Below are 24995 nucleotides of genomic sequence, written 5' to 3'. Positions count from 1 at the left end.
ACCCAGGTTCATGGTTCTTACATTCCAGGTTCCTATGCAATATTTTTCTTTACAGCATTGGACTTTCCTTTCGCTTCCAGGCATATCCGCAACCTTTCGGCTTTGGCCCAACCTCTTCATCAGCTCTGAATCTACTTGTACTTGTCCTCCGCTCTTCCTCAGTAGCATGTTGGACGCCTTCCGACCTGAGGGGCTCATCTTCCAGTGTCATAACTTTTATATGCCTGTTGTCTTTGTCCATGGCAGGGATACTGGAGTGGCTTGGCCGGGATACTGGAGTGGCTTGCTGGTTCCCACTCCAAATGGATCACGTTTGGTCAAAACTTTCCACTATGACCTGTCCATCTTGGGTGCCCTGCACGGCATAGTTCATAGCTTCTCTGAGTTATTCAAGCCCCTCCGCCACAGCAAGGCAGTGATCCAAGGGGTTTAAAATTTCAAAATTTATTTATTTATTTATAAAATATTTAAAAATTTAAAAGATGATGCTGTTAAGGTGCTACACTCAATATGCCAGCAAGTTTGGAAAACTCAGCAGTGGCCAGAGCATTGGAGAAGATCAGTCTACATCCCAATCCCAAAGAAGGGCAATGCCAAAGAATGCTCCAACTACCGCACAATTGTGCTCATTTCACAAGCTAGCAAGGTTATGCTTAGAATTCTACAAGGAAGACTCAAGCAGTATGTGAACCGAGAACTCCCAGAAGTGCAAGCTGGATTTAGAAGAGGCAGAGGAACCAGAGACCAAATTGCAAACATGCACTGGATTATGAAGAAAGCTAGAGAGTTCCAGAAAGACATCTACTTCTGCTTCATTGACTATGGAAAAGCCTTTGACTGTGTCGACCACAGCAAACTATGGCAAGTTCTTAAAGAAATGGAAGTGCCTGATCACCTCATCTGTCTCCTGAGAAATCTCTATGTGGGACAAGAAGCTACAGTTAGAACTGGATATGGAACAACTGATTGGTTCAAAATTGGGAAAGGAGTACGGCAAGGCTGTATATTGTCTCCCTGCTTATTTAACTTATATGCAGAATTCATCATGCAAAAGGCTGGGCTGGATGAATCCCAAGCAAGAATTAAGATTGCCGGAAGAAATATCAACAGCCTCAGATATGCAGATGACAAAACCTTGATGACAGAAAGTGAGGAGGAATTAAAGAACCTTTTAATGAGGGTGAAAGAGGAGAGCGCAAAATATGGTCTGAAGCTCAACATCAAAAAAACGAAGATCATGGCCACTGGTCCCATCACCTCCTGACAAATAGAAGGGGAAGAAATGGAGGCAGTGAGAGATTTTACTTTCTTGGGCTCCATGATCACTGCAGATGGTGACAGCAGCCACGAAATTAAAAGATGCCTCCTTCTTACGAGAAAAGCCATGACAAACCTAGACAGCATCTTAAAAAGCAGAGACATCACCTTGCCAACAAAGGTCCATATAGTTAAAGCTATGGTTTTCCCAGTAGTGATGTATGGAAGTGAGAGCTGGAAAATAAAGAAGGCTGATCGCCGAAGAATTGATGCTTTTAAATTATGGTGCTGGAGGAGGCTCTTGAGAGTCCCATGGACTGCAAGATCAAACCGATCCATTCTTAAGGAAATCAGCCCTGAGTGCTCACTGGAAGGACAGATCCTGAAGTGGAGGCTACAATACTTTGGCCACTCATGAGAAGAGAAGACTCCCTGGAAAAGACCCTGATGCTGGGAAAGATTGAGGGCACAAGGAGAAAGGGACGACAGAGGACGAGATGTTTGGATAGTGTTCTCGAAGCTACCAGCATGAGTTTGATCAAACTGCGGGAGGCAGTGGAAGACAGGAGTGCCTGGCATTCTCTGGTCCATGGGGTCACGAAGAGTCGGACACGACTAACCGACTAAACAACAACAACAACAACATGCACACATTTGTGCAGAGAGCAAGATGGACATGATCCTTCCCAGTGTATACATGTGTGGAGGAATCCCCATAATGCTCAATATCCCTTCCTTGGGCAATGTTCTTGAATGGGTGGTTGCTAGATCCAGGTGCTCTTGGAGGAAGCTGATTTTCTAGATCCATTTCAATTGGGGTTTAGCCCCGTTTTGGCACAGAAACTGCTTTGGTTGCCCTGTGTGATGACCTCCATTGGGAGAGACAGGGGAAATGTGTCCCTGTTAATTCTCCACAACCTCTTTTGTTGTCTATGCTCTGGTAACCTCAATATTTGATTACTGCAATGTGTTATACTTAGGGCTGCCTCTGAAGACAGTTTGGAAACTTCAGCTGGTGGGAACTGGGTGGCTCGGCTGCTCACTGGAGCAAGATGGTGTGAGCATCTGACACGGATCCTGGCCACTGGCTGCCAGTTATTTTCCAGGCCCAATTCTAAGTGCTGATTTTGATTTTGACCTATAAAGCCTTAAATGGTTCAGGACTGCAGTACCTCAAGGACCCAGACCCTGCAACCATTATTGAAGGCCATTCTTCATGTGCCCCCTCCACAAGAGGTCCAGAGAGCAACAACCTAAGAACAGACCTTTTCTACAGTGGCTCTCCGTTTGTGGAATGCTCTTTCCAGAGAGGCTCACCTGGCACGTATATTTAGGTTCCAGACGAAAATGTTTCTCTATAACCAGGCCTTTGGCTGATTGAACATTCCATGGCCTTTCAAATGTTGGGGGACGGTGGCGGTTATTGGTTTGTTTTTTATTTGTTTTGTGTTCTCATTTTGTATTTTTATGTTGTGAACTGCCCTGCGAACTTAAGGGGAAGGGCAGTATACAAATTTAATAAGTAATAACAATGGTCATAGACATGCAGAGGTCTCATGATTACTCTGGTGCACTGCCTGCCACATGTGTGCCAGAGGATATAGTGGGCAGGGGGAGGGACAGGATTCCACTATTCTTTGTGAGATCCCTCTGCATGTAGGCCCTGATTCTACATGGGCAGCAGCAGCACACAACCTTGTCCTGGTTGCAGTTTAAATTTAAAGCCATCTGCACCTGGTTAAGGTGCAGATGGCTTTAAAAATGTATACAATCAAGGATATCGGTATTTATTTTTAACATAAAATAAGCAGATTATAGGTTATTTCACTAAAATGTTCTTGAAGTTCTTTACAATAATTTCAGATATGCAGGGGAGGAATCTATATTTTAGGTTTGTTTTCAATTATATTTTTAGCCAAACAGACATTTCCCTTGCAATTTTATTTGCAAGAGGATTTAGGTTTATATAACCATAAAATCTTACATTGTAAAATATATTCCAGTGAAAAATAGGCAGATGCCATTTTTTGGAATGAAGAGATTACATGGTAAAAGTATGCCTGATACTTGGCTTATTACTAGCTCCCTGCTGTGAAAAAGTTCAAGTTTTATTACTGCAATGCTGAATGTAAATATGTCTCAGATTTATACTGGCCCATATTATAGACTCTTCTAAAGACATTATTACAGTGTACTTAGAATAATGGAAATTGATTGGGCAATCTGATCAAACCTCTTTTTTAATAGTCAGCAGCATTCAAGTGAGATGAACAAGAAAGGATCGTGAAAGTGTTTGTGTAACAGTGAAAAGTCCTTCTTAAAAGTTCATTGCTTAGTTTATCTGTATTTAATTAATCTGCCTTGTTTTTATCCTCTCTCTTTTTGAATGCAGCTTTAAAGTCCTCTCCCTCCAAGAAACGATGCAATTCCATTGCTGCTTTAAAAGCTACATCACAAGAATTTGTTTCTGTGGTTAGCCAAGATTGGAAAGATGAAAATCATGACTTGCTTACTGAGGGGCAGAGCTATTGTAGCCTTGATGAAGAAGGTAATGCTTCAAATGAGCTACACTGCTCTTAATAAACAGAAATATTTTCAAGATTTTTGGCACTTCTGCTTAAAAAATAAGTGAAAAAAGTGGGAGATTTAAAACCAGTGAAGAAGCTTAAAGCAATGATTAAAAAACAATGCTTAGAGAATTCTAGATTGTCTGGGCAAAGCTTGAAATCCTTTAAATCAGGAGTTGTTAGTCTCCAGCTGCCATCAGCTACCATCAGCATTGCCAGGATTCAGGAATGAAGGGAGTTGTGGTCCAGCAGCATCTATAAAGCCACCTCTGCTGCAATTAAGATGGTAACCACCCTGGAACACACCTTCATCTTGGGAATTGCTTTTGGTCCATTGCTTATGCTGCTTATCTCAATTCTAATTGTCAAGACACAGGACAGAGCCACAGCATACATTGAAAGCACCCCCAACACACATCTAGAGAACTTGCCTCTCCCCAAAGAATCATGGGAACTATAGTCTTCCCCTCAGAGAGCTACAATTCCAAGTTCCCTTAACAAACTAAGTTCATGGGATTGTTTTGGGGAAGCCTGGGGTTTAAATGTGTTGTGAATGTGCTTTAAATATACAGTGTGGATCTCCTCATACAAGCCTTGGCAGATGACTGATCCACAGCCACTGGGCACTGAACATCTCTGCCACTCTTTCTGGGCCCATATCAGCATGAGGCAAAATCAACCTTTGTTTTCCTTCTCCCATTAGTTTTCTCTTCATAAACCATGGTTAATAAGCTATGGTGCACTTCTTCCTCTCTCCCCCCACCCAGCCCCCCAAAAATAAAAAAATAAAAGTCATGCTTTGGTGTGAAGAACCTATAGCTGAGAACATCCTGGCTTGTTAGCTGACATTGAGCTAGAGCTCCTCAGTTTGGACATAATTCTTAATGCAAGCCAGGATATTCAAGCCCAAAGCCATATGCACTGGAGGTGAGATATGAAGAAAGAGCACATAGTCCCAAGGCTTGTGCATGCCTTTACATGTTGTCACTATAGGTGAGCAGGTAAGATTTTCCATGAAAATGTATTCGTTTCATATTTGCAAGAATGATTTACAGACTTTTTTTCCCTCTGCACAGTATTAGCCTCCCGACATCAGCCAGATTTAGTGCCAAGCACACCTTCCCTTTTTGAAGCAGCATCTTTAGCAACCACAATTTCTTCTTCTTCTTTGTACGTAGATGACAATTATCAACATGATGGAACTCGGTTTTATTCTAACAGGTAATTAAAATTTGTATATATGCTAGAGATGGGTGGACTCTTTCCCCAAACCCAACTGTTCTGATTTGTACTTAATTCAGGGGGAAACAGATCAGTTACAGATCTGATCTCTGTCTTATGACAAGTGAGAGCCTTCTGAGCCTGCAGCATCCCAGCCAGTGCAGATTTATTTCTCCCCATTCAGTTGTTTCAGCGGACTTGCCAGGGATTGTAAGGTGGAGGTGGGGAAGCATGTGCTGCACTACAGTTCCTTTCATCTCTGACCATTCAGATGATTATGTTTCAGTTTAATAAGCCCAGCACATGAGAGGACTGCAGGCATGACCAAAATATGCATTGTGGCTTATGAAACCTAAATAGGATGATACAAACTCACCATAGATTCATCAGTGCAACCCTATAATTTAATTAGAATTAAACCCCCCTGAGTACCCACTAAGTGTGTCTAGGGGCTTATTCACACTTACCTGTTATGTTTTTGAGTAAAGTTTTTAATTATTATTTCATGTATATATATCTATCAATATCAGAGAGAGAACAATTATAACAACAGACAAAAATTGAAAGATGAAAAACAGACACATAGAATGAGTTAAATTAAAGTAACAAATCCAAGTAGAGGATCAACTTTTATCAAGTCTGCTTTCTAAAGCTGTGTTTCTCAGCACTTTTTTGTGCCCTGGAGCTTTACCCACAAAAACCTGCTCTTTAAAGCTATAGTGCAACAAGCAGCAATTTGGTTTTTTCCGGACTGCTGTTTTTTCTGATTCAGCAATAAAGAACATTTTACATACTCTGTTTGGTAAAGGGAATTATAGTATACTCCATACTTTTCTGTTCTGAAATGTACTTTGCAGGTGTTCTACTGGAAGGTTTGATAACCTCAGTATTTCCTCCTGAAGTAATTGGTTTTTCAAACTATTCTTTATCTGTTCAACCCAGGGAAAGGTAATTTACATTTGTTTAAATATATGCCAACTTCCTCTTCAGTCACTTATAAACCAGTTCCAAGCACTATTCAGGTGCTGAGTATATCTGTTTCAAGCTAAGCTATAAGTGATAGCCTGTTACATTAAATAGCTGTTTACATTAAAACTTCTGCTTATAAATGCAAGGAAGCTGCCTGGAAAGCTGCTTGTGAAGTATTTTTCATGAGGAAAAATTGTCAAAACTTGCCTTTTATATCAGCAAAATAAGCATTGTCATGCTCAGATCAGTAAGATATTCCTTTATGCCTTTAAAAATGAAGCAAAATTTACATTTTTAAAGCAAAGTGTCACTGCCAAAGATAAAATTTTGTCAAGTTGTTAAGCTTGTATAAAGCAGGACAACCAAATGAGAGAAAAAGTATCCAATCTTCATAACTGTGACTTGCTCACACAAACCCTAAGGGACGTATCCAGCTAAGTTCTGCTCAGAGTAGAGCTGTTGAAATTAATAACCTAAATTAGCCATATCCATTCCTTTCAATGGGTGTACTCAGAGTATGGCTAACTCTAGTTATAACTCTTAATATGGAGAATGGTATCGTTCTCTCCCCATCCTTAATTCAACTGAATGTGGGCATTCCTCGTTACATATTTTTGGTTTTATTTTAGTGAGAGGTAGTATATAAATATTTTGAATAAATAATAAAACATACCTGATCATGCTAATAATCATAATCTCAATTCTCTGTTAATTTGGAGTGACTGCCATGTTTCTGACTATGTATCCATAATTACATAGTCTGTGGACAGGCTGCTTGGATGAGTGAAACCAACTACCTGTCTCCTTGATCCTTGCCCATCCTGGCTTATAAAAGTGAGCCAGGAGGAGCTGGGCAATGGGCTTGGCGGGGTGGTGAATGCTTCTCTCTGTGAGGGAGCCTTCCCAGACCTGCTGGAAGAGGCAGTCATTAAACCGCTTCTTAAAAAAACATCTCTAGAGCTGGCCAATATGACCAACTATCACCCAGTCTCAAACCTTCCATTCTTGGGCAAGGTGATAGAGCGAGTGGTTGCTGAACAACTCCAGGCACGCTTGAAAGAAGCGGACCATTTGGATCCCTTCCATTCGGGATTCAGGCCTCATCATGGGACTGAAACTGCCTTGGTTGCGCTGGTCGATGATCTCCGGCGGGCTAGGGACAAAGGTGAGAGCTGTTTCCTAGTTCTGTTGGATTTCTCAGCGGTTTTGATACCATCAACCATAACATTCTTCTGGACCATCTAGAGGGGCTGGGAGCTGGGGGCACTGTTATATAGTGGTTCCGCTCCTTCCTCCTGGGCTGTGTTCAGAAAGTGGCGGGGAGGGGGATGAGTGTTCAGACCCCTGGGCTCTCACTTGTGGGGTGCCTCAGGGTTCCATCCTCTTGCCCCATGCTTTTCAGCATCTATATGCAGCTGCTGAGAGAGATCATCAGGGGGTTGCGGCTGGGTGTTCATCAGTATGCGGATGATACCCAGCTCTACCTCTCTTTCAAATCAGAACCAGTGAAGGTGGTGAAGGTCCTGTGTGAGTGTCTGGAGGCAGTTGGAGGATGGATGGCGGCTAACAGATTGTGGTTGAATCCTGACAAGACGGAAGTACTGTTTTTGGGGGACAGGGCGGGCAGGTGTGGAGGACTCCCTGGTCCTGAATGGGGTAACTGTGCCCCTGAAGGACCAGGTGCGCAGCCTGGGAGTCATTTTGGACTCCCAGCTGTCCATGGAGGTGCAGGTCAATTCTGTGTGCAGACTGTCTCGCCAGAGTGGTGCATGCTCTAGTTATCTCCCGCTTGGACTACTGCAATGCGCTCTCTGTGGGGCTACCTTTGAAGGTGACCAGGAAACTACAACTAATCCAGAATGTGGCAGCTAGATTGGTGACTGGGAGCAGCCGCCGAGACCACATAACACTGGTCTTGAAAGACCTACATTGGCTCCCAGTACGTTTCCGAGCACAGTTCAAAGTGTTGGTGCTGACCTTGAAAGCCCTAAACGGCCTCAGCCCAGTATACCTTAAGGAACGTCTCCACCCACATCGTTCAGCGCAGACACTGAGGTCCAGCTCCGAGGGCCTTCTGGCGGTTCCCTAGCTGCAAGAAGCCAAGTTACAGGGAACCAGGCAGAGGGTCTTCTTGGTAGTGGCACCCGCCTTGTGGAATCCCCTCCCACCAGTTGTCAAAGATCAAAACAACTACCAGACTTTTAGAAGACATCTGAAGGCAGCCCTGTTTAGGGAAGCTTTAATGTTTAATAGACTATTGTATTTTAATATTCTGTTGGAAGCCTCCCAGAGTGGCTGGGGAAACCCAGCCAGATAGGCGAGGTATAAATAAATTATTATTATTATTATTATTATTATTATTATTATTATCGTCATCATTATTATCATTATCATCATCAGTGCGGAGTAGAATCCTCCACTCACTGAAAGGGGAAAGCCAGCTTTTTGCAATTCCATAGCCATCCTCATGGCAGGAGTGACAGAGCTGAGAAACTGTTAAGCAGCAAGGAATCTCTGTTGTGATCTTGAGCACATGCCTAGATGGTATCTGGATATGGGCACAATGCACTTACTGTCTGCTGAAGGTTTCTGTGCTGCCAGAGGTAACTATCTGTATAACGTGACCTGAAAAGCTTATATTGCTGCATCTGTTCATACTGGAAGAAGGGTGTCAGGTGAAGTAGAAGCAGGGATACAGATTTTACTCTAGTACTGTTGTCCATTGCTTGTTGCAACACACAGCATGAAAACAGTTCCTTTACAGGTGGCAAACATTTTAGGTGTGCCCAATTGACACACTATCACTGACATGCTGGTCCTTTTGGACCTGGAAGAAAGTGGAATGGGATGGGGTGAACTTATACGGGCTTGGCCGACATTCACAGGGCCAGGATCAGAACCCCAATGCAAAATGGCTGCCGCCTGTATTAGTACTTGTGCAGGAGGGGAGAAACTGCCAGGAGCTGTTTTTTGCCCTGCCCTGGTGACAGCTGGAAAAAGCAATTGAGTGGGACAGAAGGGACTGGTAAATTTGCATTCCATGTGAGAGGGGTGAATGGCATTGGACTGGGAAATGACCTCAGTCCTGCAACCTGTATGATTGCTTTTTACACACCTAACCTTTCCTTCTTTTTAATAAAAAAGTCATCAATACAGATAATGTGTTAGATAAAATAAAAATCCCACAAGCAGGTGTTGAAATAAAACACTAAATGTTCCACTGGAACACTGAAATGGAATGCTGAAATGAAATCCATTTTAAAATAAAAGGGAAAACTAAATACAGAGAAGCAGTGTTGTTTCATGCAATATTATAATTACAATCACATCGCAAACAATAAGACCTGCATGAAACCAAATAAAGCCTTATGACAGAAGAAGTAGTCATTCTGAATTGCACTCAGTGACAGCCAAAACAAGAAATATAGATGGGAATACAGTAGTGAGTGAGTTGGAACAACTTGAAGGGTATCTAAGACGAAGTGGTACTAAGATAAATCTGACTCTATGAACAGCAGTAGATAAAACAAAGGAATATGAATGGAAGGAGAGAAAAGAATAGATGATAAAGGGAGATGCAGCAAGACAACAGAAAATGCAATAGGATGTCAAGGAAAGATAGATTGGGAAGTTTATACAGCGACCATGATATGATAAAAATGTATATATAAATGTATATTTAAAAATGCATGCAGATAGATAGATAGATATTTGATGTAGTTGTGAATCACTGTAGCAGGCCATGTTTTTCCCCAAGCTACATGCTAGAGTCAGATTCCAAAGAAAATAGACTCTACAAGTTGGCTGGGCAGCTTGACCATTGGGAAATCATTTTCTGAATTCCAAATACACTAACTGGGTAAATAGTAACTTGACCGGGAGCAAAAGAACAATACTTCTCATCTATATCCAGGTATCCCCAGGTTTATCTTCCTTGTCCTTCTGGCGCAAGCCCACTGCTCAGCTGTAGACAAAGTGGTGGACAAAAGCCCTTCCTAACTGCAGAGAATCCCTTGCTAGAGTTCAAAATTAAACACATCAGCATTTCCTGGTTAATTCATCAACTGTAATTTCAAATGCTTTAGCTATTATAGATTGACTTAGGCACACACAAAAACCATGAACAGTATAGCACAGACATGTCCAAAATCCGTTCCGGGGGCCTAATCCGACCCGCCAGTCGATTTAATCCAGCCCCATGGCAGTATATGTCCTGGGGTAAAATCCTAAAAAAAGCTCAAGAACTTTGGGGTAAACTTCAATCCTAAAAAAAACCTCAAGAACTTTGGTCGGCCCTCATGCATGTTCAGTTCATCAAATCTGGCCCTCTTTGAAAAAAGTTTGGGCATCCCTGGTATAAGAGATGAGCAGCTATGACTGTTCCACAGAAAGAGACTGCAGCTTTTATTAAAGTATCTGGCAACTGACAATACTAAAAATGAACTTACAAATGCCACATTTTACTTATGGCAAAAATAAAAAGCCCAAAATGGACTTTGGTTTTCTGCGGGTATCCTATTGCACTGTACTAAAACCTGTTTTCTCTCTGCAGCCTTCATCATGACAGATGCGATTGTGCATCCTAATTTCTGATAATGCGAATTTGCTTCTGCTGTTACTTAAGTCTGGTACAATAAAAGTACCTTTAACATCAGTCAACTTCACTTCAAATCTGGAAAACGTATTAAAAAGTCAATTCCACTTACTCCTTTTCCAATAATAATAATAATAATTTATTTATTTATACATACGTATGTACATACATACATACATACATAAATACCTTCCCTATCTGGCTGGGTTTCCCCAGCCACTCTGGGCGGCTTCCAACAGAATATTAAAAACACGATAATATATCAAACATTAAAAACTTCCCTAAACAGGGCTGCCTTCAGATGTCTACTGAAAGTCAGGTACAGTACTTGTTTATTTCCTTGACATCTGATGGGAGGGTGTTCCACAGGATGGGCACCACTACCGAGAAGGCCCTCTGCCTGGTTCCCTGTAATCTCACTTCTCACAGTGAACAAACCGCCAGAAGGCCCTCGGAGCTGGACCTCAATGTCCAGGCTGAACGATGGGGGTGGAGACGCTCCTTCAGGTATACTGGGCTTTCAAGGTCAGCACCAACACTTTGAATTGTGCTCGGAAACGGGACTTCCAGGGTGGTGCCATCGGCAATGGCGGACTCCCTCTGAACTGGAGGGACCAGCTCCACGCGAAACGGGTCTTTTCCGCTACGGCGAAGCGGGGACCCCTTCAAAAATCACAGGCGGATGAAGCCTGTGACCATGGGACTCGACGGGCACCCTTAGCGCCCCCCCCAACCCGCAAAGGAACCCACTAACGGGCTCCGAAGCGAAGAGGGGGAAGTGGTGCGGTGCTGAGAGTCAACTGCTTCTTCCGTGGAGCGAAGCCGCATAGCCGTTGTCGGAGAGCGCTGCCTTTTTCCTGGGACAATTTGGCTTCTAAAATAATCACCCGTGAGTACTTAAATTTTGGACAATTGGACTTTAAATAAGGACTTGCGAGCAGAAAGGAATTGGACTTAAAAATTTACTTCAATTTGGCACTGAAACGGGAAGGTCTAAACAGGAAGTCAGCCTTCCGTTTCTTTGTAGACGGATTAAAGCAAAGACAAGGTAAACTAGAGCTCAGAAAATCGCTTTTAAAAGATTAACTTTCATCATTTAAAATTGTTGAACCCCCTTCGGAAGCAGGAGAAGAAGGGGGATCTTTTTTGGACTGTTTAAACCTGCAGAAGTGAGTTTAAAGTAAAGTAACTTTCCACCGTCTTGATCCTGGAGCGGGGTGTCAGGACTGACGTCTTTTTGAAGCTCATTGACCAGAGACAAACGTTTTTGACAGTTAGCTAAAAGAAGAGAAACATAGTGATTCCACTGTTCCCTTTCACACTTTAAAGGAACAAATATTGACAAGATATCTGAAAAGGGAAACTTTCTTGCTAGATTTGTCTTTAAAAGAAAGAACTAAAAGAAGTTTTTCCCCTAGAGGGAGACTGTGAAACTGTAACCAATTCCAGGGAGCTTGCAGCTGTTACAGATTACAATCGTGGGAATAGACTTTGACCTTGAAGGACAATGTATTCAGAAGCTCTGTTGTGTGCTCTCTGTAAAACAAATGCCCTACTGGAACAATTAAATGAGAATACGGATTTGATGACTGATGCGATCAGAATTTTTGAACAGGCAGTGGGAAACTATATGGAGCCCACCCAGGAATTAAACCAGGAGTGTGCCCTGACAGAACAGATGAGAGAAGAGGATGTTGCTGAATCTTGGGCGCCAGAGATGGAGGGAGTTGTGGCCCTGCAGGAACATGAGCTTTTGGATTTGACAAATGAATTTGGGAAAAGCCAGATTTGGAAAGACAAAGTTTGGTTTGGTGTGGAAATGGGGGGTTGGATAGACCCCCCTTTGCAGGGATGTTTGGACTTTTCAAGTCTGGCAATGGGCCGTGAGGTGTTTGGGGCTGTGGGGGCTCTTAATTTTGGAGGGATTCTGAAACATGTTTTTAAATACCACATGGAGTTTAGTCTGGACTATGGAAAAGAGGCTGATTGGTTGAAAAGGGTCAAAAACATTGCCAAGCTGGAGTTCCCACGAGTGAAAGGAGAATATGAAGAAGAGCCGCGGAAGGGACATGGAAGGGACTTAAGGGCCTCGGATATAAGGTTACCAGGTTAATGCACTAGATTAATGGGATAAAAAGGACTGACAAAACCCGGGACCAGGAGGAAGAGACGCTGGATGAAGATTGGATTGTTTTTATTGCTTTTTGTTATTACTAGGATTGTTTTATAAAATTGATGAATGTTAGAAAAATGTTGGAACGAAATTACTTGGCTTTAGCAAAAATGTTTAAAGAATTAAGTAAGAATATTATCGTTATGAGAAGTTGGTAAAAATAAGATTTAAGTTTTAAGCTTTAAGGTTCTTTATAAGATAAGATGAAAACAGATTAAGGTAATGTAATGACAGAATATTATGAAATATGAAAGGATTTGCTGCGACAATTAATAACTAGGATACAAAAAAAGGGAGGAGCAGGAGGTCAAAGAAAGAAGGTAATGAAAGTTGAGGATTCGAGAATGATGGATTTGTTTTTGTGTGTTTGCTGTGTATTTTTGTTTTTTGAATATGTATTGTTTGCTGTGATTTGTTTTTTCTTTGTTTTTTCTCTCTTTTTCTTCTTTTTCTTTTTCTGCTTTGTTCCTTTTTGTAATTCTAAAAAATTCTCAATAAATATCATTTCAAAAAAAAATATGAATTGTGCTCGGAAACGTACTGGGAGCCAATGTAGGTCTTTCAAGACCAGTATTATGTGGTGTCGGCGGCATTTCCCAGTCACCAGTCTAGCTGCCGCATTCTGGATTAGTTCGTTTCTAGGTCACCTTCAAAGGTAGCCCCATGTAGAGCGCATTGCAGTAGTCCAAGCGGGAGATAACTAGAGCATGCACCACTCTGGCGAGGCAGTCCACAGGCAGGTAGGGTCTCAGCCTGCGTACCAGATGGAGCTGATAAACAGCTGCCCTGGACACAGAATTGACCTGCACCTCCATGGACAGCTGGGAGTCCAAAATGACTCCTAGGCTGCACACCTGGTCCTTCAGGGGCACAGTTACCCCATTCAGGACCAGGGAATCCTCCACACCTGCCCGCCTCCTGTCCCCCGAAAACAGTACTTCTGTCTTGTCAGGATTCAACCTCAATCTGTTAGCCACCATCCAATCTCCAACTGCCTCCAGACACTCACACAGGACCTTCACCACCCTCACTGGTTCTGATTTGAAAGAGAGGTAGAGCTGGGTATCATCTGCATACTGATGAACACCCAGCCCAAACCCCCTGATGATCTCTCCCAGCAGCTGCATGTAGATGTTAAAAAGCATGGGGGAGAGGACGGAACCCTGAGGCACCCCACAAGTGAGAGCCCAGGGGTCTGAACACCACTTTCTGGACGTGTTGCAGGAGGAAGTGAGCAGAACCACTGTATGACAGTGCCCTCAGCTGCCAGCTCCTCATGGTCAAGAAGGATGTCATGGTTGATTGTATCAAAGGCCGCTGTTCAGTCACCTTGCCCAAGAATGGAAGATTTGAGACGGGGCGTTAGTTGGCCATATTGGCCAGATCCAAATATTTTTTTTAAGAAGCAGTTTCATAACCGCTTCTTTCAGCGGGTCTGGGAAGGCTCCCCACAGAGAACCACCCCACAGAGCTCATTGCCCTGACCTTCCCAGCTCGCTTTTATGAGCCAGAATGGGCAAAGATCAAGGTGGTTGGTTTCACACATCCAAGCAGCCTGTCCACATCCTTGGAGGTAACACATTGGAATTGATCCCACGCAACTCGACTAGACAGGACTCTAGCACTCTCCCGCCCCAGCCCTACTCCCATGGTGGAGTCTACCTCTTTCCAAATCTGAGTGACTTTATCTGCAAAAAACTTGCAAAATCATTGCAGTAGGTCTTGGGGTCCTTACTGGGCCCCGATGGCGAAGGTGAATCATAGAATCATAGAGTTGGAAGAGACCACAAGGGCCATCGAGTCCAACCCCCTGCCAAGCAGGAAACACCACCAGAGCACTCCTGACATATGGTTGTCAAGCCTCTGCTTAAAGACCTCCAAAGAAGGAGACTCCACCACACTCCTTGGCAGCAAATTCCACTGTCGAACAGCTCTTACTGTCAGGAAGTTCTTCCTAATGTTTAGGTGGAATCTTCTTTCTTGTAGTTTGGAGCCATTGCTCCGTGTCCGCTTCTCTGGAGCAGCAGAAAACAACCTTTCTCCCTCCTCTATGGGACATCCTTTTATATATTTGAACATGGCTATCATATCACCCCTTAACCTCCTCTTCTCCAGGCTAAACATGCCCAGCTCCCTTAGCCGTTCCTCATAAGGCATCGTTTCCAGGCCTTTGACCATTTTGGTTGCCCTCCTCTGGACACATTCCAGTTTGTCAGTGTCCTTCTTGAACTGTGGTGCCCAGAACTGGACACAGTACTCCAGGTGAGGTCTGACCAGAGCAGAATACAGTGGCACTATTACTTCCCTTGATCTAGATGCTATACTCCTATTGATGAGGCCCAGAATTGCATTGGCTTTTTTAGCTGCCGCGTCACACTATTGGCTCATGTCAAGTTTGTGGTCAACCAAGACTCCTAGATCCTTTTCGCATGTACTGCTCTCAAGCCAGGTGTCCCCCATCTTGTATTTGTGCCTCTCATTTTTTTTGCCCAAGTGCAATACTTTACATTTCTCCCTGTTAAAATTCATCTTGTTTGTTTTGACCCAGTTCTCTAATCTGTCAAGGTCGTTTTGAAGTGTGATCCTGTCCTCTGGGGTGTTAGCCACCCCTCCCAGTTTGGTGTCATCTGCAAATTTGATCAGGATGCCCTTGAGTCCATCATCCAAGTCGTTGATAAAGATGTTGAATAAGACCGGGCCCAAGACAGAACCCTGTGGCACCCCACTAGTCACTCTTCTCCAGGATGAAGAGGAACCATTGATGAGCACCCTTTGGGTTCGGTCAGTCAGCCAGTTCCAAATCCACTGAGCGGTAGCATAGTCAAGACCGCATTTTACCACCTTCTTTACAAGAATATCATGGGGCACCTTGTCAAATGCCTTGCTGAAATCAAGGTAGGCTACATCCACTGCGTTCCCTTCATCTACCAGGCTTGTAATTCTGTCAAAAAACGAGATCAGGTTAGTCTGACATGACTTATTTTTCAGAAATCCATGCTGACTATTGGTGATCACAGCATTCCTTTCTAGGTGCTCACAGACTGTTTGCTTAATGATCTGCTCCAGAATCTTCCCTGGTATTGATGTCAGACTGACTGGGCGGTAATTATTTGGGTCCTCTCTTTTCCCCTTTTTGAAAATAGGGACAACATTTTCAAATCCTCTGAGTGACCCCACTGTTTCTTTGTTCTTCCTTTTGCTACAAACATACCCATAAAAGCCTTTTTTGTTGCTTTTAACCTCTCTAGCAAGCCTGAGTTCATTCTGTGCTTTAGCTTTTCTGACTTTGTGTCTACACGTGCTGGCTATTTGTTTGAATTCCTCTTTGGTGGTTTCCCCCCTTTTCCATTTTTTGTACACATCCTTTTTTAATCTTAACTCAGTTAAAAGTTCTTTAGATAGCCACCCTGGCTTCTTTAGGCACCTTCCATGTTTCCGTCTCATTGGTATTGCCTGAAGTTGTGCTTTTACTATCTCCCTCTTAACAAACTCCCAGCCATCATGAACTCCTTTTCCTTTTAGTATTACTGTCCATGGGATCTCACCCAGCACTTCCCTAAGTTTTATGAAGTCGGCTTTCTTAAAGTCAAGAAATTGAGTCCTAGTATGCTTGGCTGCTCCTTTCCGCTGTATAGTAAACTTCAGAAGAGCATGATCACTCGCGCCTAATGATCCTTCCACTTCTACCCCACTAACCAGGTCATCAACATTGGTTAGGACCAGATCTAAAATGGCTGTTCCTCTTGTTGCTTCTCCCACTTTCTGGACAATGAAGTTGTCTGCAAGGCCAGTGAGGAATCTGTTTGACCTTATGCTCTTGGCTGAGTTTGACATCCAACAAATATCCGGGTAATTGAAGTCCCCCATTACTACTATCTCCCTTCCTTTTGCATGCTTGGCCATCTGTTCCAGGAAGGCATCATCTATGTCCTCCGTTTGGCTTGGGGATCTATAGTAAACTCCCACAATGAGGTCACTGTTATTCTTCTCTCCCTTAATTTTGACCCAAATGCTCTCACTTTGGCTTTGAGGTTCTAAATCTTGGATCTCTTCACAGGTATACACATCCCTGACATATAACGCCACTCCTCCTCCTTTCTTGTCTGGTCTGTTTCTCTGAAATAGATTGTATCCCTCCATTATTACATTCCAATCGTGGGACTTATCCCACCAGGTTTCAGTGATGCCTATTATGTCATATTTAGTTTGCTGTACCAAGAGCTCAAGCTCATCTTGTTTATTTCCCATGCTTTGCGCATTAGTGTACAGACATTGAAGTCCATTAATCATTCCCCCGTGACTCTTATTTAAGGATTTTTTCCTCCCACCACTAGGTCTGCGTGCTGTTTGCTCCATTTGGTCTATGACATTTGGATGATCATCTTCATCAATTGATAGACTCCTACCTTCAGGAGCACTGTCTCTCAATGGTTCTGTTAGATTGCGAACCACCTGAAAGAGTCTCTTGCTGCTGTTTTCTGCAGATGCAATAGAGGTGGTGAAGAAAGTCTGCTTCACCATCGCTATCGCCACTTGGTAGGCTCGATGTTGAGCTCTAACCCGTGTCTGGTCCAATTCAGAACGAGTTTTCTGCCACCGGTGCTCTAGAAGTCTCAGTGATTGTTTCATTGCCCTCAGCTCTGGGCTCCATGCAACTGCTTTGCAAAACAGTAATTGCAGTGCAAGTAAGGTATCATTGCCAGAGAGCATTCTGATGATCTACTGGGTCGCTCTTCATCAGTACCTTGACTCTTTTTGCAGCTGAAAAATGGTCAGACTTAGAAAAAAATACTGTTCTTATTTAGTATTGGTATATTAGACCAGGCTAAGAAAAAGTTGGTTGTTCTGTTGCCTAGAACTTTTTTAAGCTACTGATGTGATGCTTGCATAAAATAAATTGGAGGAGAGGTGTCAAATAATACATTAGACTAAAATATGAAAAAAACCACATATCAGTTTTGTTAACTTTTAAATGTAGATAATTGTGCTAAAACAGATTTGCATTTACTACATACTATTTTTAACACAGTTTTTCTTACATGTAAGTGATTTTTGCTGAAGCAGACCGGAAAGTAGGTGAAAGTACTGAAGTAGGTACAAAAAGAAGTTTCTCTAGGGAAAGTGGTACATGTACAGCATATTAAATACTTGTTTGTTCACTGTGTAGTATTTGCACAGCCCCTTTTGAAATAACTTGGCCTGAAGGATATATCTACACTACAAATGTACATCAGTCTATGATGATGATTATCATTATCATCATTATTTATATACCGCCCTATACCCCCGCAGGTCTCAGAAAAAACCAACTATTAAAAGCAATTTAACATTGATAGAATTAAAACTATTCATATACATAAAATCTAGTAAAATCATACCAGTAATTACAATAAAAACAGCAGAGCACCAATTCTTGTTCACCTCTTGTTCCAATTCTGAGATAAAAATACTGTAGTTATCTCTATATTGTAGCAATTTCTCCTCCCTCCGCCCCCAGAAAAATCCACTCTATGCAAATACAGTACTCACTTTTTAAAACCTATTTGGTGTCAATTCCTACTGCCAGCTGTTGCTGCCATTCTCTGATGAAATTACTATGTGGGTGAGCCAAGCCAATCATGTAGTTGAGAGTCAGTTGCCTTTATCATGAAGACATTTATGCAGAGCGCCAGAAAGCCATTGGACAAAAAGTAAGGCATTTTACCTATCAGTTTCCCAGCAGAATTGGAGCTCCCAGTGTTTTCTGTAGGAAGCAAATTACTGTTTAAACCGTTTCAAACCTATAGGACAGCTATTCCCTTGGAATAACAGCCTTGGCAAAATCAGCTGCTATCAGCATTGAGTACGGAACCTTCTTTTGGAAGTATGTGTGAGTTTCCACGTGAACTGTTCATGGGATGCATCTGATAGTAAATGTTGTGGGAGGTGAACAATGATAACTGAACTCTAATCTTATGTTACATTAGTCTCTTAAGTATTATACATTTTCCACAATGAGCAAGATGGTTTTGCCTGGTATTGTGCCATACACTTGCTCTTCATTTCAGATTCAATGGAAATCAAAAGTGTAAAATTAACCTCTATCACTATGTTTACTTTAGAAAATGAGGCCTCTCCTCAGGTGATTTGCATTCTCCCCATGTGGCTGCAATGGGAGCAGCTGTCTTTGGGGGAGACACACCCATTAATAGGCTTTGAAGAAGACATGTCCGTCATATCCAAAACTCAGTAAAATAAACTAAGAGACCACTGAAAAATGTAGCCAATAAAATAAACACATTGTTCAAGAATAATCAAGCCATATCATGGAAAGAATGTAATTGGTGTCGTTCTCATTGATGGAGTATTCTGTGACCGAATACATGAACTGTCATTTAGGAATCTCTTTTGAACACTATGCTCCAGACCACATGTCCAGAAGGATACATATAGATTTCACCTATATTGTGGCCAGGCAAATAAATGCATGTTTTCCAGATACCTTTGTTGACATAATGCAGCTTTGAAGGTAGGCACATTTGAAGGCGTTATGCATCCTTCCACTCTGACTAGTAAGTCTTCATCTGGGGGAGAGGCAGATGGCCTCACTGCCGCCACTGCATTGCGTTGAAAGTTGGTTCAGATTTATTTAAAAACTGCATCTTGATAAATCTGGACTGATTTCATTAGTATCAGAACAAAACTCTCAAAGTTCCTGAGGAACCAGTGGAACCAGTATTTTTAAAAAATGTTTGAAAATAAAAATATATACTCCACCTCTTCCAAACCCTGACACAGTACAATAACATTTCTGCATGTCTGATCCATTTAAACACACTTTTAGAAATGGTTTACCTGACATATTTTAATACAAAGTAAGGAAATTTACACTGAGGGTTCAGGATTGTGCTGGTAGTGAACAGGAGGCAGAAAAACTCTCAGGACACTTTTGCAACTCCCCTCAATTGCTGACTCCATGTGCCACACCTTTTTCCATCTAGAGGGACCTCTGCAGCCACTTCTGCTCATTCTTTTGCCTGAGCACTGGAGTCCAAAGGCAATATCAGTTTTGGGATGCTGAAGGTAAGATGTAGGAAGACTTTGCTGCAATTGAATAGCATGCAACTAGGATCTTACAAATGTGTATAGTTCTATACAATTATTAAAGACAATCCCATAAGTCTGACCTATTAGCACATTGTTTCATTTTGGTTTCATGATCAGTGTGTGTTGCTTTTATATCCAGTAAAGGATTGCCTTCGAGTTCAACATTCACCTTAGAAGATAGTGCTATCTGCTTGACCTCAGAACAGAGCACAGTAGAAACAGAAAATGATAATGCTTCTGTGCTGGATGTATACTTAGTAAGTTGACTAATCTTTTCTTTTTCCAAATTATGTACACTTTCAAATAGCTGACTTGCTTTTGATTGACACTGGGTTGTATTCTGTAGATGTGTACTTCACAAGTTTCACTCTTAGTGTACTATTCCATTTTGTGAGTAGTATGAAGTATTCCCCACAAAACTGAAAAGGTGAGATTCTGATGTCCTCTGAGCAGATTCAGCTTGCCATATCCTGGGATCCACAGTCATGGCCTGCATCAAACTGAGCGTCCTTTCCCTCCCGTTGCAAGTCAGCACTTGTTCCTGTGAGAATCCATCCTTTTGCCGTTGTCCTAAAAAGAAACCCAAAGATCTAATAAGCCTGTTTGGGAATTAAAAATGATAACTATGTCCAATATAATAAACAGTGGATTCATTGAAGACCCTGTCTTTCTGGAACCATTTGGAATTCCTGCTAGGCAATGGGCTGTCCTGCAATTTACTATTCATATTATTAAAAAAAAAAGCAACAGCCAGTAACTTAAGACACATGGAAGTGGCAAAAAGTATTCTCATTGGGGTTGTATTCAGCTTAGTTTTACCCAGAGTAGACTTATTTAAATGAATGAATATGGCTAAGTTAGGTCCATTAATTTCAGTGAGACTACCCTACAAGAGAGGTTTGAGTGGGTACCCACTCAAACCTCTCTTGTACCTGCGATACATTGACAATATTTTTATTATCTGGACACATGGTCAACAGACCCTGGACACCTTCCACCAGACATTCAATGACTTTCACCCCACCATCAACCTAACAATGTACCAAGCTATGCAAGAAATACATTTTTTGGACACTACTATAAAAATACAGGATGGGCATATAGACACCACCTTATACCGTAAACCAACTGACCGACAAACATATCTACATGCTTCTAGCTACCATCCTAAACAAACCAAACAATCCATTGTATATAGCTAGGCCCTACATTACAGCCGCATCTGTTCCAACTCTACAGACAGAGACTCTCACCTAAAAGATCTACAGCAAACCTTTTTAGAACTAAACTATCCGCCTGATGAAGTTAAACAACAGATCAACAGAGCCAGACTGATACCCAGAGAGAACTTGCTGAAAAACAGACCCAAAAAATAAAATAACAGAACACCACTAGTAATCACAGCTCCCAAGTTTAAACAGTACAACGCATCATAAGAGATCTACAACCTCTCCTAGACAATGACAGTTCTCTTTCTCAAGCTCTGGGAGGAAGACCTTTCATTGCCTACAGACAGCCACCCAATCTTAAACAACTCACCCACAAAAATACAACAACCAGACTTAACATGGACTTAACATGGTACCAGAGCCTGCAGTAAACCCAGTTGCCAACTTTGCTGCCACATACACCAGGACAACACCATTACTGGACCCAACAACATCAAACATACCATCTCAGGCCTATTTAATTGCTCATCTTCTAACATTGTGTATGCCATCAAATGCCAACGGTGCCCTTCAGCTCTCTATATTGGACAAACAGGACAAACCCTACGCCAAAGGATAAATGGACATAAATCTGACATCAGGAATCACAAGACAGAGAAACCAGTAGGAGAACACTTCAATCTCCCAGGACATTCTATACAAGATCTCAAAGTATCTGTCTTATTACAAAAGAATTTCAGAAATAGACTGGAAAGAGAAGTTGCTGAATTGCAACTTATTACCAAACTTAAAACCATGGAGAGACCTGGTCTGAATAGAGACATTGGATTCTTATCTCATTATACATGATAAAGCTATTTTTAGCCATCTCACCCCATGCTTTTTCCTGTAAGACCAATTGCAGTCATTAACAGTTGTCAACAGGTTTACCACACCTACCAGCCAATCACCACCCTTCTAATACCTCTCCCCACCCTCTCACTGTATATAAGGGTCTGGTGACTTCTGTTTCAGTGTATCTGAAGAAGTGTGCGTGCACACGAAAGCTCATACCAGTAACAAACTTTGTTGGTCTCTAAGGTGCTAATGGAAGGAATTTTTTTATGAATGAACTTGTGTATCACTTAAAGTAGTTTGTTTTGAGTCCTCTGTGAATATGGAAACAAGTTTCATGTTCTTTCTCCAAACACAATGCTGCCACCTATTGCTGATTCTAAAATGACAAGAGTTGCATGCTCCTTTCTGGACTGGCTGCTCAGTAAAAGTATTTAGTTTCATAAATCTGGTGTTAAAAAGTCTTTATAGATTTGTCACTTTGATATAAATCACTTTTGTCCAGAGGTTTTTTAAATGTACAGTTTTTGGAAATCTAATTAACCTGTTGGTATAAAACAAACAAACGCTGAAAAATATGTAGGTCAAAAACTATTGTTATAGTAAGAAAGCATTGTGAATATAGAGCATTATGAAAAGGAAATAATTTTATTGTCTTTCACAAGTGATATCCATATGACCGTACAGTATCCTAATTCCAGTTGTCTTAACCTTGGCTTGAGATATTTTATAGGAGTGAGAGTGGTTTCACTGTCATCTGGGAGACAGAGCCTTAATAAGGGCACTTAACAGGAAGAAAGGTTTTTTCTTCTCCAGTGTGTAAGAACTGGTCCAGTAATAAAATTTCTGTATCTTTGTCCTTCTTTAGCAGAGTCATAATTTCACAGTTGGGGAATATTACTTTTAGAGTGAAAGGAAATACAGTGGATGCTTGGGTTGCGAATGTGATCCGTGCAGGATGCGCGTTTGCAACCGCAGCTGCGTGTCTGCGCACGCGCGGGTTGCAGTTCGGCGCTTCTGCACATGCGCGACCGCCGAAACCTGGAAGTAACCCGTTCCGGTACTTCTGGGTTTCGGCGGTCCGTAACCCGAAAAAACGCAACCTGAAGCATCTGTAACCCAAGGTATGACTGTACATAGCTTAACAAGATTTCAACCCTGTCTTCAGCTCAGGACTGGTCCTGGACTTTTAATCATTCCAACCTATTGCATGAGTCAAGAGAATGCACACAAGGATCTTTTTGGAGTGTGAGTTGTTTATACATGTCCCTGCGTCCTCTCTGACATTGAAAGGGGCCTTAGGGTGTTCCTTTCTGACTGTACATTTTTTGTTGGAGACTCTAAAAATATTGGTGCCTAAGATTGCTCCTGCTAGCAAACTGGCCTGACTTTGGAGGTTAGTGAAGAATACAGCACTAGCTTCACATTGAGCATCCCCACTGCCAACTGCGTTGTGATCAAACTCATTGATCAGTGAGGAACGGTATATTTTATGGTCCATATGCAGCTGCATGAAATTCTCTAGTCTGTGCCACAATACTTCTATTCATGTAGAATCAGTAAATAATGTTCTGCACAGAATCCTTTGAAAATATCTTGTACATTATCTAATTATGCAGCACAGTTTGCCCCCTATGCCTTGTGCCACATTCTGAGTGCAATTTGTAGTTGTTGAGAGTCCTTAAGCATGATCAGATTTTTAACATGGTGCACAACATTTGTTTCCTTGTTAATATGATTAGATATGTTCCATTTTTAAACTTGTTTTTCCTTGAAATAAGGAGTTCAAGTTGAACTATAAAAATTGAACATTTTTCTTTTATAAAACATTTTTTTAAAAATTGATTTAAAGCCCCATCCATGGGCGTAGCGGGGGGGGGTCAAGGGGTCAGCTGCCCCCCATCAAGTAAAACAATAGAAATACTTAACTAAATGAACAATCATGTCGGTTCTACTCCCCCCAACAAAAGTCCTGCCCCCCCAAATCCTGGCTATGCCTAATTATTCTGAAGCATTTCAGTTTATGCCAATTTAGCATTTAACATGTTTATTTGGCTTAATGCAACAAAATTTATATCAAGGGCAAGGGGGAGCGGCTCTCTTGCATTGCCAATGGCTCTCAGTGGCTCTGTGTTGTTTCTTAATGGCCCTAACTTGGCCAGGTCGTTTTTGCAAAGGCTAGCCCAGGAATTCCTCTGCAGTATTTCTCCCTTCATATCGCAAATAATCAAAATCCTACCATTTATTAATTTCTAGGATTTAGCCCCCCATCTATAACAATATACCATATTGGCCCAAATATAAGCTGCATCCAAATATAAGCCGCACTTTTAAAATTCAAGGAGGGAAAAAGAAAAAAAGACAATACAGTGGTGCCTCGCAAGACGAAAAGAATCCGTTCCGCGAGTCTCTTCGTCTTGCGGGTTTTTTCGTCTTGCGAAGCAAGCCCATTAGAGGTTTAGCGGCTTAGCGCTACAGTATTAGCGGCTTAGCCGGCTTAAAGATCAGCTAATAAGCGGCTTAACGATCAGCTGATAAGCGGCTTAGCCATCAGCTGATAAGCGGCTTAAAGATCAGCTGATAAGCGGCTTAGCCATCAGCTGATAAGCGGTTTAGCGGCTTGGGAAAAAGGGGGGGGAGGAAAAAACCCCCGCAGGAACTCGCAAGACATTTTCGTCTTGCGAAGCAAGCACATAGGAAATTTGTTTTGCGAAGCACCTCCAAAACGGAAAACCCATTCGTCTAGCGGGTTTTCCGTCTTGCGAGGCATTCATCTTGCGGGGCACCACTGTACCTGAATATGAGCCGCTCCCTTAAAATTCTGCCAGCACTCACACCCATTCCGTTTTACCATATGTCTGTTTCAGCAGCGATATCGTAAAAGCCAGTTTTTGTAAGGTCGCAAATTTAAGCCGCACTTTTAACTTTTCACGTTTGGAATTTGGGGGAAAAGTGAGGCTTATACAGTATTCAGGCCAATACGGTAGTAGATTGGAAGCTGAATGTAACAGTTGCCACAGAGGTATCTAATTCAGATATTCGGGAAATTTAGCTTTAAGCATCCTACAGGAAGTTGTATTGATTTCATTGGAACGCTACTTTGGGGTTGGGAATGGTAAACATAA

The 24995-nt window shown here is 42.1% G+C and overlaps 1 protein-coding gene across 5 annotated transcripts in view; it reads left to right on the top strand.

The window, feature by feature from the left end:
• PIP5K1B (phosphatidylinositol-4-phosphate 5-kinase type 1 beta) overlaps positions 1–24995 on the top strand; it is a gene marked incomplete at its 3' end in the record, with an annotated part of 90362 nt that overhangs the window by 64498 nt on the left and 869 nt on the right. For 3 of the 5 annotated variants that reach the window (XM_080972772.1, XM_080972768.1, XM_080972771.1), the window contains 4 exons: positions 3650–3805; positions 4901–5045; positions 20007–20124; positions 23039–24240. In XM_080972772.1, coding sequence (XP_080828898.1) covers positions 3650–3805; positions 4901–5045; positions 20007–20124; positions 23039–23122 — 503 coding nt within the window. Of the gene's footprint in view, positions 1–3649; positions 3806–4900; positions 5046–20006; positions 20134–23038; positions 24241–24995 lie in introns of those variants that run through there. The other 2 variants (XM_080972770.1, XM_080972769.1) reach the window with 2 other exon arrangements.

Source organism: Podarcis pityusensis (assembly GCF_964106645.2).
Source record: "Podarcis pityusensis genome assembly, chromosome: 11".
NCBI lineage: Eukaryota > Metazoa > Chordata > Lepidosauria > Squamata > Lacertidae > Podarcis > Podarcis pityusensis.
Note: the sequence above shows the minus strand (reverse complement) of the source record. Positions and strands in the feature narration are given on the sequence as shown.